Source organism: Agelaius tricolor, unplaced genomic scaffold, assembly GCF_023055355.1.
Source record: "Agelaius tricolor isolate 1412-34295 unplaced genomic scaffold, bAgeTri1.0.p SCAF_4, whole genome shotgun sequence".
NCBI classification, from domain to species: domain Eukaryota; kingdom Metazoa; phylum Chordata; class Aves; order Passeriformes; family Icteridae; genus Agelaius; species Agelaius tricolor.
In genome coordinates, this window is record NW_027269264.1 from 6806045 (window position 1) to 6825123 (window position 19079).

The 19079-nt window shown below is 43.2% G+C and overlaps 2 protein-coding genes across 2 annotated transcripts in view; one reads left to right on the forward strand and one right to left on the reverse strand.

Moving 5' to 3' along the window:
* SHOC1 (shortage in chiasmata 1) overlaps nucleotides 1-2156 on the forward strand; it is a 47973-nt gene extending 45817 nt beyond the window's left edge. The window contains exon 29 of the mRNA XM_071424464.1: nucleotides 373-2156. Within this exon, the coding sequence (XP_071280565.1) occupies nucleotides 373-473 (101 nt within the window). The 3' untranslated portion in view covers nucleotides 474-2156. The remainder of the gene's footprint in view (nucleotides 1-372) is intronic.
* A 1630-nt stretch (nucleotides 2157-3786) lies between these two features.
* GNG10 (G protein subunit gamma 10) lies at nucleotides 3787-9982 on the reverse strand. The gene is made up of 3 exons (XM_071424466.1): nucleotides 9791-9982; nucleotides 6393-6524; nucleotides 3787-4656 (listed from the first exon to the last, which is right to left on the reverse strand). Exons 1-2 carry the CDS (start codon nucleotides 9869-9871, stop codon nucleotides 6399-6401), a joined length of 207 nt encoding a protein of 68 aa, XP_071280567.1. The 5' UTR covers nucleotides 9872-9982; the 3' UTR covers nucleotides 3787-4656; nucleotides 6393-6398.
* Nucleotides 9983-19079: the final 9097 nt, after the last annotated feature.

A 19079-nucleotide genomic window follows, 5' to 3' on the forward strand; every position in this document is an offset into this window, starting at 1 on the left:
TTTAAAACAACTTAGAAACATGACTGTCTGGTTAAAAAGAACTAAATTTCAATAATTATAGAATAATTCTAAGTGTAGTATTAATGAAATAGAAATAAACAAATATTTTTGAATTGTGGTTAAGTATAGGTTGATTTATTTATTTTTGTATGAGGTCCCATATTCCTATTGCAGGATGATATGCATAAAACAGGCCAGTAGAAGTAAGAAGTAGCAAATAGTAATATGTACAAATTTTGTTTTATGACAGCTGATACTTTTCTTAGGGAGCACACGAGTTAAGGCCAAAGTCTGCTCCTGCTACTGAGAAGCACACAGTTAAGTCTGCATACATGCTGTACTATCATGGTTTTTCTTTTTTCCACTTTACAGATTCAGGATTTCCAGAAGTGCAGGAGTTCAAAAAAAGGAGATTGACATATGAAAGAGTCCCTGGAAGAAGAGATGGACAAACACGTCTTAAATTCTTTTGAACAGAATGAAGATTTGCATATTACATACATTTTTCTTTTTCCGTTCTTTAAAGGGAAATAAATGAATTATAGTTATTAGTTTTTAGAAAGTAATTAGGATTTGGAAATACTTACTAGCTCAGGATTCTTCTGTATGTTTTTAAAATGTTGCTAAACAAACTAGTTTCTTGAAGCTGGATAATTATGGCTTCTCTGTTGTCATGGGTGATATACAGCTACTTTATCACTCTTTATATTAAAAAAAAAAAAAAAAGGAAAAAGAAACAGAAACAGAAACCCAAGGCTCACTCTGGGTTTTTAAGGCACCTGTGTTTGCTGCCTGAGTCTACTGCTTTTCCAATGTAAAGATGGGCTAGATCTGCCAGAATCTCAAGGCATCTCAAGGCTTCTCAGAGTCTTAGAGACTTCTTGCAATTACAGCTGTGACTTTTTGCAGCTGTCCCTCGGGCTCTGTTCCACTTCTGTTCTTCTGACAGGTCCTTCAGGAACAATAAGTTCCTGAGCTCCTTTTAATCATAATCAGTCTAGGAAAAAGCTCTTCGTTTTATCGACAACATGCTAATAAGACTGTGTTGAAATTTAGCATTCTCATAGATTTAATTCAGAGGACTAAGCTGTGACCCTCACCTTTTGCATAACCTGGAGGCCATTTGTTGGCATCCATGTTTTTCAGCCTTCTGCAGGGCATTGGCAGGTGGGGCGATGAAAGGATTTGGGAGGCAGATCCAGATTTAGGGTATAACTACAAGGAGTGAAAGATTGAATTAAAAAAAAAATCTATCTCAGTTGTAATCTAAAGAACATGATAGAATAGTATCCAAAGCTTCACTTTCCATTGAAAGATTTGGCAACAAAACTGGAAATATGTGTGAGAGCAATGGTAGACAGTAACTCCATTCTGCCACAGGAATGCATAAACGGTTTGCACCAGCATGCCAGCCAGCTCCAGAATGTCTTTCTCTGTTCAGTGGTGTTCAGCTGAGATGATTCAGGTTTCAAACTCACCAATCTTCTTAAGTTTGATGCAGTAACAGAAATGGGGGGGGTGAGGGGGTGAGGTAATAAAAGAAAACCCACCAAGTTTAAGGTTTATGTTTGCACTTAAATACTTACTTGACATAAAGCCTTCATTAAGCACATATTCACTATTTGAGTAAATGAAACCAGCACTTAGGGAAGAAAGATTTGGTCTCTCAGAGAAAACAGAGTGCTGCTTTTTGACTGAATTCTTATAAGCTATGTCTGCACTAACTGCAATTTTACTTCACAGTAATATTCCTGAATTATTTGTACACTGATAGTTTGCAGGATTTGAGAAAATACCTTTCACAGGTGGTAACATAGAAAGATTTCTAGTAAAATTGAAAAAAGCCACTGTTTCCTAGAATAAGAGAAAGACTGAAATATAAGTTGCAATTTGCTTACTATCCATGGTCCATTTTTGTGGTCACCTGACCTAATAATTTTCCTTCTTTTGCATCATGGTTTATGTTGTTAAGAAGTACCTCCCAAAAAACCAGGAATCTGTTTTTTTAAAGTATAGGTCTACAAAGCCTCAGTCACAGATGACCACAGTTTGAGAAAATTATATCTGCCAGTGCCAAGCTGTGTATTTATGTTCTCCTCTTCCAAAGGCAAAGGCTGACACCAGAACTTCCACAGGAACAGCTGTGAAAGCATAGCATAGATCATCTGTAAATAACTTTGAAAACAAAGATATATTGTGTACATTAAATAAAAAAATTCAAATGCTGTCTGTGTTAAGTTTTCATTAGGTAGAAAAAATGTTAGCGTACAGTTAAATTACTGGTAATGTACTGGAAAATAAGGGAAAGGGCTTGCAATGACTATTGGTTTTTACTGGTTTTGTTTATGACAAATCTCAGTCTCTCAAAAATATGGACACATTGACAATTTTGTAAATTATTACATTCTTCCCCCTCCTTTTGTCTGTTTAATGTGGAATAAAATTACTGCTGAACTACAGTGATGCACTTCTCCACTCCCTCCTCCCCTCTACCCCACCCCTACCCTGCCAAATTACCTATTACTATGAATTAGGAAGCAACTAATTCTTAGACAGAAAGGCATAGTACAAAAATCCAATCTCCAGTCTTACATAAGCAGGTAGGGACACTCCATTCTTGGAACAAGTTCATAAACATTTTAGTGACCAGGCAGGAGGCAGCTGTAGATGGAGAAGAGCTGATCAGCTGGGAGAGATGACAGTGAGAAAAGTGGGGCTTTTCTGGCTCCCGTGAGGCACTGAGCATACAAATGTGGACATTCACTCAATCTTCTTAACCCTGGGTGTCCAGTAGGACCTGCTGCCATCAGATGGTATCTGCACAGCAGATAGCTTTCTTGCATAGTCTTTGGTGAAGGAAGCTGAGATGCTGCACACAGCTGCCTGCCTGCAGTTGCTCCAGCTGCAAGAGACCAGATGGAGTTGGGCAGGGCAGCCAAGAGACAGCCATGGTTGACTGGCTGTCTAGCAGTGGTGCCTCTCTGCTGCACACTGTGATTTGGCCACTCCTTGTGCCAGCTTGGCAGCCACTTCAAAACCCAAGCGCCAAGTGACATTGCCAAGCCTGAAAGCATATGCAGCAGAGGTTCTGGGGAGAGAAACAGGTGTGGAGGTGTGGAGATGAGGGGAGGGTTTATTGCAAGAGGGAAAAGAAATATGAAGGGCTTGTCTAGGAGGAAGTAGGCAGCAGCCAAATACTGGCTGTCCAAAGGCTTTTGACTCACCAGTATCTTTGATATTTTGGTCTCAAACCAAGCCTCTGATGGCCTCTGTGCAACAGTATTTTGGTTTTCTCTAGACTTCTGTAACTGTGTCCAGTACTAACAGAAAAACTGCCATACTTAAATAGCCTGCAGTGAAAGGAAGTCAGAGTGAAGAGAAGCTCTGAAGGATGTTCTCTGTTTTTAAAGGCACAATATATGCTGGCAGTATTACAGCTCTCATGTTGATGTCTTGCTGCAGGACAGCAACATGAAAATATTTGACAAACTGCCTGGAGGACACTGTTACCCCATTTCAGTTAACATTCATGAGCATTAAGTACTCGGATTGCAGAGTTCTTCCTTACAGCTTCAAAACGTGTGAGCCTTATAACATTGTTAGTATTTACAACTATGGTCAACAGATATGAACAGGATTTTTCTACTAATAAGATACAGTTTCTAAAAATCCAACAGCAACCATCTCTTCCCAAAAGAGCAAAGAGCTTGAGACCTTCACTCCCACTGCAAAATCCACATATCTTTTTCTTACAGTAGCTGCTCTTTGTTACAATTACACAATGAGTTCAAAGCCAAGAGGGATAGGAATTTTATTTCCAAACTTCTAAAAGATTAATACAAACAATAGGAAGTACACAAAATTAAAAACCTATTTAAAAAGTTGTTCTTGTAAAAGTGCTCTATCAAAAAAGTGAAGGCAAATAACCAAGTACATTTTAGTAAATTCTGTGGATTGCAAACCGTGACAACAATGCATGCAGTTATCTTTGGGTGTTCACAGATTCTTAGTGTCTGTTTGGTAATTTTAAATACGTCAAGAAAATTCCACTGCAGCAGTACTGTTACAAAGTAGAAGAAGGCTTACAGATGAGAAGTATTGCAAGAAACATGATTTAGGAATCAGGCCTCTGTTACATATTGTGTTCAGCAGTTACTAAAATGTGTCATTATGCATTGAGATGCACTTGAAAAAAAGCTAAAGTTGGTTCCAGGTCTTGCTAATGGAAACAAAATGTCCCCTGAGGACATTACTTCAGCTCTAACAGCATTTAGCTTTATACTTTAATTATTCACTTTGAGGTTGATTTATTTTGGAAAAAAAAAATCCCCATGGGTAGTTTTTGCTAGTATTCTGGTGTTATGGTTTATCAAGATGAGAGTAAGTAATTTGATTAAAAATTCACATGTTTTTCATTTCTAAAATGTAAACTTCTCAAGTAATATTTGTATAGTTAGCATAGTGTAGTAAAAGTGGTGATGATTATGAAGTTAAAAAACTTCAAGAACATTACTAAAATATAGTGGAATACAGATTCACAAGAACACAGAAACAGATATCTAGGATGTTGTTTTAGCCACATAAAAGACAGAGACTTTTCTTGTGAAGGCAGTTGTTATTCATGTCATGCTTGAAGGCAATTTTCCATGACCTTCCCTACAAGAAGAAAAAAAAAAGGCTTATTAAATGCTATTTTCTTATGCTGATAGATGTAATTGCTCTTAAAAATTGGATTAGAAAAGCTCCTTTGCACTGAGAAAAACCAAATAATGATTTCCCTTTGCTGAATGTTGATATCTTCACAATATCATAAAGTTTTTAACTGGCTTTTTTACTTTGCTCTGGATTTCTTATGATCCTAAGGTAACAGAAGAATAATAAACTAAATATTTGATCTACCAGCAAAAAGTACCAAATGACATCTTGGGCTGAGCAATGCACTTCTAAAAGTATTATACATTAATCATCAAGTTCTTCTGAGAAAATATTTTGTAATGTATCTGTATGATGTGATCAACTCAGAACATGTAGACACATACACACACAGACCCCCAGAAAACCAAAAGGTAGAAAGGCTGCTTAAATAACAAAAGAACATATGCAATGGTATTAAGAATTTTATCTTATTTGAAGAATTAATTTGGGTAGCACACAAAATAAGAAAATCTGCTTTTGCTTCACCCTCTCTAAATTTTTCCAGAAGAGCATCTCATGTTCAATTGTTTCATTTCTTTAGGTTCAGTCCTGTTTTGTTAAACCTATGTAGCAACAATCAAGGCCTTGCTATTGATGAGGCAAAAACTCAAGTGCAAGGTCAGGAACAGTTGGCAGCAGCAAGGGTAAGATTTTATAAGTACTTTATGTTTTAGCTTAAATTCTGCCCTTTGAGAAAACATCCATTTTTTCTTTAATAGCACTCTCATCAAATGAACAGACTTCAGTGTTTCTTCCTCTCTCTGTAGATTTTTCAGCTCTTTAGCAGGAACTATTTTTATTCTTTCTTTAAAGGAGGAGAACCCCTTCTGAATATCCTACTTCCACATTTGTGTGTCAAGCAAAAGAAGTAGATTTTTCAAGTTATGGTGTGGTTCTGCCCAAGACTACTAGCATGCATGGCCTTTATTTCTCCTGCTGCAATCACTGATAACCTTTGTGACAAATGGGAGAGGCCAGACTGCGAATCATGAAACTGGATCCCAAAGGTTTGCAAATGTTGGACAGCCACCCACCCACCTACTCTGCAGGTGTTACAGGGGTACAGGCAATGCAGAGTTCAGGGAGTAGCTCATCCTTTAGATCTGTGCTGAAAAAGGTTGCAAAGGACGTGACTACAGATTGTCTCAGCTCCTCTCTGCTTCCACTGGTTTTGGTGCTGTACCAACAGTAAGAACAGGAAAAGCCTAAGTACAGACACAGTGAAATGAACTGCAATATGACATTAAAGACCAAAATGTATTTTAACATAATTCTTACTTAGGCTGTAAGCTAGTCATCAGAACATATAAAATTGCCACAGCTTTGTCTTACTTCTCCAAGCTGGGTATGTGACTGTCTACTGTCTGCCTATGTCAAACACAGCTGTGTGTCTTAGACAATTTTAATTACTTTGGATGCTGCTAATTACCTTATCGCTGCACAAACACAGAAACACAACTATCCCAACAAAAAAACAACTCATAAAGAAAACACCTCTAGAAAGATCTGTAGAAAAGAGACACGCTTCCACTGCACCACCTAAAAAACCCAGAAAACCACTTGCAGAGGCAGCAGAGAAATGATGAACACCCAAGCAAGACCTCAACACCTAAACAAGTATCACCATGTGTCTTTGTCTCTCCAAGGGTTTGAGTTTCAAATTAGAGTGGTTGTCATGGCATCTGTGACTTTATTACCTGATTTCAGAGCAGAGCACAGGATCGGGGTTCACGAAAGGGATTGCTCCCTGCAGGAACCCCAACAAGCAAGGCATCTTTGCAGGCATTTTGCATACAGTACTGCTGGAGTTCTGCAGCTGCCTGAGAGACCTGGAAAGGAAAAAAATCCAGAGAGGAAACTAATTCATTCACAAGCATCTATTAAGCATTTCCTCTTGAAGAGCTATTGTCAAACAGAGCTGGAGTGCAGCCAAGTCACCTCTCAGATTCTAGAACATCAAGTAAATCAGCACAGAAGCACAATTTACAAAGCTCTCATGAAGCACACATGAAATACTACACCAGTGATAAGCCAGAAGAGTGTAAAGGACTGAGGTGCCAGTGTGATGCAATTTCTTCCCATTAAAATACTCAGAGCCCTGACAATTTTACAATCTTCTGTGGTGTTTGGAGGTTTATATTTGAACTCTTATATCCTCTGATAATTTATTAAAAGTATTTTCATTCCAAAGTTCTAAACAACACAGAGTATAACAAGGAGTGAAAGCAAAAAGATGAGGATGAAAAGCTTTTGAAGTCCAAATTGTCGTCTTCCCCCAGCAGTGAAGTCAGAACTTCAAATCCACACTCTGGCCCCCTAGAAGGAGAGTCCAGAGCTGCAGAACAAGCCCAAGATCCCAAAGGCAAAATGTCCTCAGCACTGAACTCCCCTGCTCTCCTCGTGGATGGCAAGTAAGTCATGTGCCTACATTTTTGAAGGAAAATGTAGAGGAATTTCCAGTTTCCCAGACATGCATTAGGAACAGCTGCAGGGAACTGTACAAAACCCATGCTGTCTGATACAGATTTTATAAAAGGAAATACTAAATATATTGATGGAACTGTAAGTTCCCCTCTGACCTCACCCTCTGCCTTTGTTACAGGACTCCTGATATACTGACTTTTCTTCCTACACCACTCTGCAGTGTTGCCAAAACAATAACCAGAAGAACCATCCACATTTCCCAGCCTCCTGTCTAAAGGAACCACCCCAGAGCACCAGTGGAATTTTGGTTCTTGGCCATCCCATCTAACAGCATCTGGAAACACATGGGAAATCTGGTCTGGCACACACTTTTGTTTGCTATTTTGCTGCTCTCCTGTTCACCGTCTTCCAATTCTTCCCCAGGCTCTCCTCCAGGACACACATCCTAGTAACTGCCTGAATTTAGCCAGGAGCTGATGGCACTTCGGGGAGTTGTTATCAGAAGTTTTTTTCCCCTCAGCCTCCCAGGTTCTCTTGAGCAGAGTACAGGGAGAAGTGTCTGCAGCAAGGATTCCTGCTAAGTCAGCAGGCTTTGTCATTCCTTCCTTACCTGAGGAGAAGCCCTTTCTGGAGGCTGCAGAGGTCTCCTGCCCTGCTCAGCCCCTTGGACCCCCTGCAGCATTAGCACCCTTGCCTCAACCACAGCACCTGCCCCTTGTGGTGCCCGACTGTGCACCACGGGGCCATCAGGCAGAGATCCCAAAAGCCAACACTGGCCAGGCCAAGGCCATGTGGAGCTTTTTCCTTTGAGAGTTAGCAGTGCCTACAGCATCTCCGTGCACTTTGCTGCCAAACCCTTCAACACAGACAGAGCTACGTATATCCTGGTATATCCTCAAAAGATACAAACCTACTCTTAGTCCTACCTATGCCCCATAACATTCTTCTTTTCTCCTGCTCACACAGAAAATTTCTGCAGTATTTCATCACATGACAAACACACTCCCTTCAGCAGCCTCCACTTGCAAGATGTGTATGGGTACTTCTTCCTACTCAGTTTCCTCTTTCTGAAAATATTGTTCCTGTCTGCTTTTTTAGCCAGCAGGGTAAACAAAATTACCATTGGAACTTGGCAGTATGGAATGTATTTTTAAAAATCCTTTCATAACCAGCTTCCGTCTGGAAACACATTGTCTATTCAAAGTAGCTGAAACAATGTTTTCTCCCATTTCAGTGCTTGCAAAAACTGAACCAAGTGGTTTTTATCAGCTGAATATATTTCACATTATTTTTGTACAGTATGTATAGAAACCCAGATGATACAATTTATATGACACATTTTTATCATGTGTCATTTCAAAGCCATGAACAGGCTCCTAGAACACAGCAGACCTAGAAAGAGGTCTGTGCACAGTGCTGCAAGAAAGATGAGTCTAAGGTCCATCAAGGACAAGCCTACCCGGATTACAAGAGCAAACTCATAAAAAAATAGGCAGCCTTGAAAAGTCCAGCTCCAGAATATGTTATTGCCACAAAGTAACACCTGCAAACTACAAACTATGTATTTTATAGCCACTTCGCACCCACAAAAAAATAGTGGGGAGGAGTATATGAGTATTTTGAGTTTATGACTCAAAATGAGCAGGAACAGAGATCCAGGCACCAACAATAACTGGTGGGAAACCGTTTCAGTGTTTGGCAATACTCCTCTTTCTACAAGAGTCTACATTTCTACTCTGAAACATATTGTTTCTCACATATTCCCACACCTTACTGTGGTGATAAGCACAGCAATTTTTAGTGAATCAAGCATCTGCTGATTCTGTTTTGCTACTAAAATGTAGTAACAAAACCAAATTGATTAGAATGATATCCAAAAGCCAGAGTGGTTTCACCTCGCAACAAGCACTTCAAATTTTCACCAGCCCAGGTCAGGAGTAGTAGGAACAAGTATTATGAATTATTTTAAAATCAATTAGCTAAGTTCGTGCAGCTCAATGTGTTGGCACTGCCGTCAGACTGAGGAAGCTAGTCTTTTGTGACTGGCCAGAGAAAAATGGCGAATGCAAGCAGAGAGATGAGAAAAGTGCAGGATATAAATTAATTTGACCTCCATCACTCCACAGACTATGCTGGATTTTGTGCGTGGTGATGAACCCCCCACATCTGCTGGAAACCAAGAGCTGCCTCGGTCAGGTCCCCAAACCTGAGGAGCTGGCAGACGACAGGACCGCCTCATCGTGCTGCCTTTGTCTGGAAATGTGCAAGCAGGACAAGATTCATGCATGCGTAGCAAATCGCCTGCCTTCCCCCAGTGTGCCAGCGGGTACCACCCCGCACCGCCTCCCCCTGCAGATCCTGCCAGCGCTCCGAAGCAGGGGGGAGTCGGGCTGCGAGGAACAACTCTCGGTTATCTGTTTGCTGGTGCAGAACTAACGAGGAGCTGCTGTATTATTTATCACGGCTCCTTCCACCAGGGAACGGCACTGGCTCCATCACTCCCGTGCGGCCGGGGCTCGCAGCCCGCCGTGCACACCTCGCACCCCTCGCCCCCTCCCCTGCCCGGGCGGGCGGCGCCCAGCAGTGCGGAGGGAAAGGCAGGAGCGGCTCCGCTCTCCCGGCCCGCCGCGGGGGTCGCGGCACCCCGCGCCTCAGCCGGGCCCCGGCTCACCTTGATCCGCTCCACGGCCGCCTCCAGCTTCAGCTGCTCCACCAGCCGCTGCATGGTGCTCAGGCTGCCGCCCGACGACATACCGGAGCCGCGGGGAAGACGGAGGGGATGCAGCGGGCAGACAGCACGATTCCGGCGGGCTCGGCTCGACTCGGCTCAGCTCCCTCCGCCCCGGGGAGGGGCCGGGGCCGGGGCCGGGGCCGCTCCGCCCGCAGCCCCCGCGGACCGCCCCGGCTCTCGGCGGGACCCCGCTGCTCGCTGCCGCCTGCAGCGCCTTGCAGCGGCGATCAGTGCGGGCTGGAGCTGCTATGGGGGCCGGAAACCTGCTGGTTACAGCACGGCCGAAAAAAATAAAAGGGAAGAAAAGGAAACAAAAAATAAAGTGGGACGGGGGGAAGGAGGGGAGAAGAAAAAATAGAGGGGGAAGTGGGAGGAAAAACAGGGAGGTAGAACAAGAGGAAAAAAGAAAAGACAAAAAAGAGGAAAAACGGGGAAAAGGAGAGAAAAAGGAAAAAATAGAGGGGAAAGGCAGAAAAGAAGTGGGGGAAAACCAGGGAGAAGCAGAGGAGAAAGGGGATTCACAGAGTCATAGAATAGTTTCGATCGGAAGGGACTTTTAATATGGTCTAGTTCTAACCCCGCTACTTTGGGGAAGGATGCCACCCACTACATCAGGTTACTCAGAGCCCTACCAAACTTAGTCTTGAACACTGACAGAGATGGAGTTCTAAACATGTCTTCTGCCCACAGACAGCTGTGAGGTTCCAACTGCCTGGCAGCTGCTGCCAGTGTTGCTGCATCTCCCCACCCAGAGCTGTTCACCACATTTCAGCAGTGACCTCTCACATAAATAAGTCCTCTCACTTTTGGCAGGGATTTGACAGCTGTTATTTTGCTGGCTTGTTTGAAAGTTGTTGGAATTAAGCTTATAGCCTAAAATGGTTGTTCTGAACATAAGATAGGACAATGAGGAGGTCAGGCCCAGCCAGAATGGGTTTCTGGAAGACAGGTCCTGCCAGACCAACTGAATGTCCTTCTGTAGCAAGGTGTCACCACTAGAGAATGAGGGAAAGGCTGTGGATGTTGTCTACCTAGACTTCAGCAAGGCCTTTGACACCATCTCCCACAGCATTCTCCTGGGGAAACTGTCAGGTCATGGTGTTTATGAGTGAACTCTTTGCTGGCTAAGAACTGGCTGGATGGCTGGGACCAGAAAGTTGTGGTGAATGGAGTTAAATGCAGCAGGGAGCTGGTCACTAGTGGTGCTCTCCAGGGGTCAGTATTTGGGCCAGCCCTGTTTTATGTCTTCATCACCTGTCTCGATGGATGAGAGGATAAAGTCCACACCCAGCAAGTTCACAGATGACACCAAGTTGGATGGGAGTGTTGACCTATAGGGCAGGAAGGCTCTTCAGAGGGATCAGGACAGCCTGGATTGATGGACTGAGGCTAATTGTGTGAGGTTCCACAAGACCAAGTGCTGAGTGATGCCTTTGGGTCACAACACCCCAGGCAGTGCTGCAGGCTGGAACAGAGTGGCTGAAAAGCTGCCTGTCAGAAAAGGATGTGGGAGTGCTGATCAAGAGCAGCTGAACATGGCCCAGCATGTGCCCAGGTGGCCAGGAAGGACAATAACATCCTGGTCCATACCAGCAGTAGTGTGGCCAGCAGGACCAGGGCAGTGATTGTCCCTCTGTACTTGGCAATGGTGAGGCCATGCCTCATGTCATGTGCCCAGTTCTGGGTCCCTCACAACAAGAAAAAACATTGAGGTGCTGGTATTCCCAAATTTTTGGGACTCTGACATTTTAGGAACACAGACAAACATTTAGGTCCAGAAAGGTGATATTGCTTATAGTACAGAGGGTGCAAGGTGGAAGTTTTCCTACAAATCAAGTACACCAAGGAGTAAAAACCAAGAGAATTTATACACAAAATTTTACATAATCCTGCCTATCCAATACCTAGTTACCACCTACCTCATGCATAGTCATTTAGTTTGCACAGCCTTATGACTTGTCATCATAGCTACATGGGCTTCTTCTGGGGTCTCTCGTGGTCGCTCTTGCTCATTTGGGGAGGTGTCCTCTACGAAGTTTCAAGCAAAGTTCATCTCAGGTCCAGCAGAACGATCGTCTTAATGGTCTTTTCCAGCTTTAATGATTCTATAATTCTGTAGGGACAACCAGGTATACGCATGCTTGTGCCTCAGTCAGGGCCTCAGCATGGTCATGGAAAAGACACACTGAATCTTCTCCAAGATCCTAATACTTTGCAACCCTTTTCCCCACAATGATCTCACCACTACCCAGTACCAGCAATACTTATTCATGTAGACATTTCTCTCTCAAGTCTATTTAACATACACTGGCTATGCTAGGCCTACTATTGCAACTCTCAGCAGTCTCTGAAAATTTATGCCCAGAAAAGTGACATAATTTAGAACTGCCATAATAATCTAGAAATGTGTAGTAGCCTCTGCTAATGAGGTGGACCTGCACTGCTGCCAGCTTTCTAAAGACACCTGAGATTTTCCATCCTTTGTCACAGGAAGGTGACTGCAGTGTTTCTGCCCAGCAAATTTTTGCTGCATTCTATGAATTTATGTCTGCATCTGATTATTTTCAAAGGGGTGACATGTCTAGAGAAGACAAAACTCCAAAGTGAACTCAGTAAAATGGTTCATTTCAAGCAGGTTGTATGATATATCTGACTTCTCCAGGCACTTGATATCAGGCCAGAAGTGCTACTGAAACAAAACACCATTGCCACTGAAAGATACAGCTCTGTCCTCTGCCAGGACTGTACCTCCATTGCATTGATTTCCACTGTACTATCAGGTCATGAAATTAATCTTGATTGCAAGGAAGGTAGACGTCAAGGGAAAACAGATCCATGTTTCGGCTTCATATTTGCATAACCCAAATATTTTGCTTGGAAAAGGACAGAGCAAAATGTGACAGAAGGACAAGAGCAGCAGAGCTGTTAGCCTGTGAAACTGCACACACAGGTTTAGATCTTCCTGAATACAATTGCCTTGTACATTTCCAGATGTAACTGTCTTTTCTAATAATCAGCACCACTATATTTGTGCTTACCTTCATTCTCTGTTTCTACCACAGCAACTTATTCTTCCCTCTTCCATTCTTGCAGGAGACTGTGTTTTGGAGGATGAAGCAGCAGTACACCAAAGCTGTGGTCTCTCACTCCATACGCATCTTTGCAGTGTCCCTAAGATTGCTTCATAAAAGCAAGCACAGCTTTTTCTGTATACCTTCTTTAACAATTTTTAGACTTTAATTGATAATTAGATGCAAAATGAATTAAGTTCATTGCTTCTCTACATTTAACAGAGATTAAGGAACAGTCCAGAAGTTCCTCTTCAATTTTACTACTGTGTACAGAGATTCAGCATAATATTTTATCATGCTGTTCTGGTTTCCGCTGTGATAGAGTTAATTTCTTCTCAGTAGCTGTTACAGTCTTGTGGTTTGGATGAGAATGGTGTTGATAACATACTGATGTTTTGGTTTTTGCTAAGTTCTGTTTATCCAAAGTCAAGAATTTTTTATTCCCTCCTTTCCTCGTGCTCTCCCAAACTAGGAGGGGGCATAGCAGGGACAGGCGACCATAACTGACCAAAGGGATATTCCACACCATAGAATGTCATGCCCAGTACCTAAACTGGGGGGAGTCACCAATCTGGGTTTGAGAAGGGGAGTCTGGCATCAGCCAGCAAGTGGTGAACAATTGCATTGTGCATCACTTGCTTTTTTCCCTTTTTGTTATCATTGTTATATTATTTTACTTTATTTTTAATTATCAAATTGTTCTTATTTCAACATACAAATTTTAATTCAGCTCTCCTTCCCACCTCTCCAAACTGTCCAGCTTTTGGGTAGACCTCTGGGTATGGTTCTCAGTTATTTATTTGACCTTAAAGAAGACTTGAACCATTTGCAACAACATGCTGACTCCCAATAAGAAGACCAATTGGGTTTCAAAGGTAGTCAAAGGATATTCAAAATCTTAAAAATTCTTGACTACTGTAATCAGCCTGGAGGGCAAGGAAGGAAAAAAGGAGAGGGACAAAAAATAGGAAGGTGTTTCTCCCATAGGTTGTTCCTCTGAGGAAAAAAATACAAAGATTATGAATTGTTCACAGTAAAGAACGCCCAAAGCACAGATGTTCCTGCAATGCTGAGTACATATACCTGATTGGTGCCCTGGCCAGCAGCACCGTCATATCATAGTCCCACCCTACAAAATACACCACAGAGAACAAGTACTGCAAGTAAAGTATCACTAGTACAATACAGACAAAATGTCACAAATATTAGAGTAAGTCCACATTGTAGCTAGCAACTGTTAAAGTACTACAATGAATGTTTATAACAATTTTCTTTTAACATACTTTCACACCTGCCCTTATATCAGCCTTTTGGGTCCATGATCAGGTGCCAAAAAGACTATTGTGCTTTAAGGCCAGATGGAAATTAAGCACAAAGCAACCACTTGCCCAACTCCACCCTGTCTCTCTACCTCCAATCCAGTGCAATGGGGAGAACGATCAGAGTAAAATTCATAGGTTGTGATAAGAACAGTTTAATAATTGAAAATACAATAAAATACAAAAATAAAAGTTAAAAAAATAAAAATTAAAAATAGAAGAAGAAGAAGAAAACAAACAAGTGATCTACAATGCAATTGCTCACCACCTGCTGACTGATATAAGACTCCTCCTCCCCAAGCCCAGAGCAGCTGCCATTTCAGGTAATTCTCCCCACTTTATATACCAGGCATTATGTTCTCTGATGTGGAATATCCATTTGGCCATTTCAGGCCACTTGTCCCAGCTATGCTCCCTCCCAGCTTGTTTTTTTTTTTTTTTGGCAGAGCATGAAATATGGAGGGGGAAAAAAGTCCTTGGCTTTGGATAAACACAATTTAGCAAAAAGCAAAACATCACTGTGTTATCAACACCATTCTCATTCTCAATCCAAAACACAGCAGTGTAACAGCTACTGAGAAGAAATTAACTCTGCCCTAGCTGTTTCCTGAACAGCTGAATAGTTTGGAGTGACAGGGTGTGTGGGGTTTTTTGAGAAAGTACATAGGGCAGTGGGCAACTTCAAGATGTTTGCACCTTATACCTGAGCAAGTACAGAATCCAGAAACTAGTAAACTATTTTTAAAAGTGTGCTGTCACCCTCGCAGCCCAAAGAGAACCCAAATCAGTGCAACATGTTGTGGCCTGGCCCAGGCTTATTGAGCCATGGTCAACACTGCTCAGTAGTCTCAGGGGGAAAAGAAGGTCTCTGTCAGTGAGATGAAAACAGACCATGCAGCTGGTCCAGCCACTGTGAGACACTGCAGCTCTCCAACCCCAGCAACAGGAACTGCCACTGAAACCATTGAAACAGAATCTACCAGTACCAATGTCAGTTACCCCTGTACCAAAGTGGAAGAATTGTACATGAAAGTCAGCCTTTAAAAAACCTTTAGCAAAAACAGTCAAGGAGGACAGGAAGAATAAAGAGGACAAAGAAGCAGCACTGTCACAAGGGTGAAGTACAGAGCCATCATCAAGGCTGTCACAGGAACTGGAAGAGGAGGCAGAAGAGACAGCCACAACTTGATCCCTTTCCCTGAGTGAGCTGCGGGAGATATGAGAATATTCAGTCATTGTCCAGGTGCCTGTATAATCACTGGCTGCTCCAGTGCTGGGACAACAGAGCAAACAGTGTGGCTTTAAGAGAGAAAGGAAAGCAGGGAGCTGGGACCATTTGCTGAGAAACCGGGCATTGACACAAGTCCTTTGTCTGTGGACATGACTCTTATCAAGTGTGAGTGCAAGGTATCCCTATAAAGAAGATATTCCATGAAACTTAAGCAAATGGGCTCCAATAGAGAAAGGTATTAAATACCTGAGGGAATTAGCCATATGAGAAGTGATATATTTTGACATGGATGATGTGAAGCTCACCCAGGTCCAGATGATGTCTTATGTCCACAGTTCATGGTGGGAATTTCTACAGAGTGCACCAACAGCACATGCCAACCCCTTGTCAACAACAGTTTGGAAAGATGATGTACAACAAACAGTGGGTGATTTTCCACATCCAGGATTACAAAGACAGTATTCCTTCCCCCATCACTGTAGCTGTGGAAAGGCTATCAGATAAACTGGTAGATAAAGGCTATCAGATAGATTAACTGGTAGATAAAGGCTATCAGATAAACTGACTCAGGATTTTCAGGATTTCAGAGGGAATATGTCCTGCTCCTCACCCATAGGGGCCCCTATTTCTACGACTGACAGCAGGTGTCCTCTTGCTCAAGAAAGAGGATATAAAAGGTACACACCTCAGGGTACTCTGTGGTTTTTATCAGCAGGACAATAGAGAGGATAAGAGGAAGTGGGATGAACAATCCACCTTGCTCCTAGATGCACAGGTGCAGGAATTGAAGGGGAAAACAAGCACAGTGCATTTTTTTTCCAGAGAGGTTGCTGCTCTAGTCTCCAGCAGACAGTTTTCCAGGCAGAATGAAGGTCTGGTCATATTACTGGCCCTGTGGAGAGAAGTTTTAGTCCATTTCAACAAGATGTTAGTGGGGAACTTTCAGATCAGTATTAGAGGGGCCCTGCCTCTTAGCCAGGTAGAGAGGGATGACTGGGTTTACTGGACTGTGTGGATTCAATGGCCTGGCACAGCAGCCCCACAGGATTAGAGGCTTTGCTAGATACTGGTGCACATTGTACCCTAATGCCATCAAGCTATACAGGGACAGAATCCAGTTGTATCTCTGGAGTGACAGCTAACTCTGTTGGAGGCTGTGATTTGTCCAACTGGGGATTAGAGGCAAAAGCACCCCAGTGTGCCTGGACTGGAGGGTCCATGCATCCTTGGCAGAGACTGTGCCAGGAGATGATGTTTCAGAGATCCAAGAGGGTATTGGTGGGCTTTTGGTATAACTTCTCCAGAGACAGAGGAAATTAAACAGTAGTCTACCTTGCCTGGTCTCTCAGAGGAGTCTCCTGTTGTGGGGTTGCTGAAGAACAGCAGGTGCCAGCCACCACCACAATGGTGCATGGGAGGTAATAAGGCTCCAATGGAGACTCTGCAGTTCCTAGCCATGAGGTGGTTTGCTGGCTGGAGAGCCAAGGAGTGATCAGCAGGACCTGCTTACCCCTCAACAGCCCCGTATGGCAGCTGTGAAAGTCTAATGGGGAGGGAGACTAAGAGTAGATTATCATGGCCTGAGTGAATGCCACCTCTGAGTGCTGCCACACCCAACATTTGGAGCTTCAATACGAACACCAGTCAAAGGCAGCCAAGTGGTGCCACCACTGACATTGCTGACGTGATTTCTCAATCCCTCTGGCAGCAGAGAGCAGGCCTCAGTTTGTTTTCACTTGGAGGGATGTCCAGTAGACCTGGAACTGACTGTGCCAGGGATGGAAACACTGCCCTATCTGCCATGGACTGATCCAGACTGCCCTGGAGCAGGATAAAGCAGCACACCTGGAATATATTGATGATATCTTTGTTTGGAGGAATAGTGTAGGAGAAATTTTTGAGAAAGGAAAGAAAATCCAAATCCTTCTAAAGTCCATATTTTCCATGAAACAGGGTAAGGTAAAGGGACCTGCATAGGACATGCAATTTTTAGGAATAAAATGGCAAGATGGACATCACCAGATCCTAATGGACATTATTAATAGGATAACAGTGATGTGCCCACCAACTACCTAGAAATAAACACCAGCTCTTAGGCACTGTGGGATTTTGGAGAATGAACATTTCAAATTAGTCTGATTGTAATCTCCCTCTAGCAGGTGACACAGAAGAAGAATGATTTTGAATGGGGCCTTGGGCAGCAACAAGCCTTTGAATAAATCAAACAGGAGATAATTCATGGTGTATCTCTTGGGCCAGTCTGAATAGGGCAAGATGTAAAAAATGTGACAGAAAGCACCAAGTGAGGCTCAAGGTTGAACCCTAGGTTTTTGGAATTGGGCATGCAGAGGATCTGAGGCCTATTATACTCCAACTAAAAAGGAAATACAAGGCAGCTTATGGTGTGCAAGCCACTTTGGAGGTGATTGGTACTGAAGCACAGCTCCTCCTGGTACGCTGGTTGTACAGTGGGCTGGATATTCAAAGGCGGGATCTCCTCTACACACCATGCAACCAATGCTATGTGGAGTAAGTGGGTTGCACTGGTTGCACAATGAGCTTGGATAGGAAACCTAATCATCCAGGAATCTTAGAAAGGATCATGGACTGACCAGAAGGCAAATATATGGGAATGTCACCAGAAGAAAAGTGATATGTGCTGGAGAGGCTCCACTATGTAATACATTATCAGAAAGGAAGGAGCAATATGCCTATTTTATTTTGGTCCTTGCTGTCCTTGCGGGAAAGCGCCAGGGATGGAAAGTGGCTGTATGGAGTCCCCCACAATGAGTTGCAGAAACTGCTGAAGGAGAAGGTGAATCGAGTCAGTTTGCACAGTTGAAAGCTGTCTAGCTGGCCTTAGACATGGCTGAATGAGAGAAATGGCCAATTCTTTATACTGATTCACAAGCGGTGACAAACGCTCTGTGGGGGCGGTTGCAGTAATGGAAGCAGAATAATTGGCAGTGTAGGGGTAAACCCATCTGAGCTGCTGCATGGTGGCAAGATATTGCTGCCTGGAAGGAGAGCCTGGTTGTGAAGGTGTACCATGAAGCCAAGCGCTGGGCCACTGAAGAACATCAGAATAACCAGCAGGTGGATCAGGCTTCCAGGACTCAGGAGCCTCAGGTGGACCTGGACTGGCAATTCAAGGGTAAATTATTTCTAGCTTGGTAGGCCTATGACACCTTGGGACACCAAGGAAGAGATGCAACATAGAGATGGGTTTGGGATTGAGAGGTGGACTTGACCAAGGACACAGGTTATCCATGAATGTGAAGCATGAGCTGCCAAAAAGCAGGCCAGGTGGGTAAAGCCTCTTTGGTATGGAGGATGATGCCTGAAGTATAAATATGGGGGGCCTGGCAGATTGACCATATCACAGCCCCCTAAGTCTGTGGTGGCGAGTGCCATGTGCTTACAGTGGTGGAAGCAGCTGCTGGATGTCTGGAGTAAGTGCCCTGTGCCTCATGCCACTGCCTGGAACACCATCCTGTGCCTGAAAAAGCAAGTCCTGTGGCAAAATGGCACCCAGAAAGATCTAAATCAGACAGTGGAACTTCCTTCCTAAACGTCCTCATAGACATTTGGGCCAAAGAACATGGCAT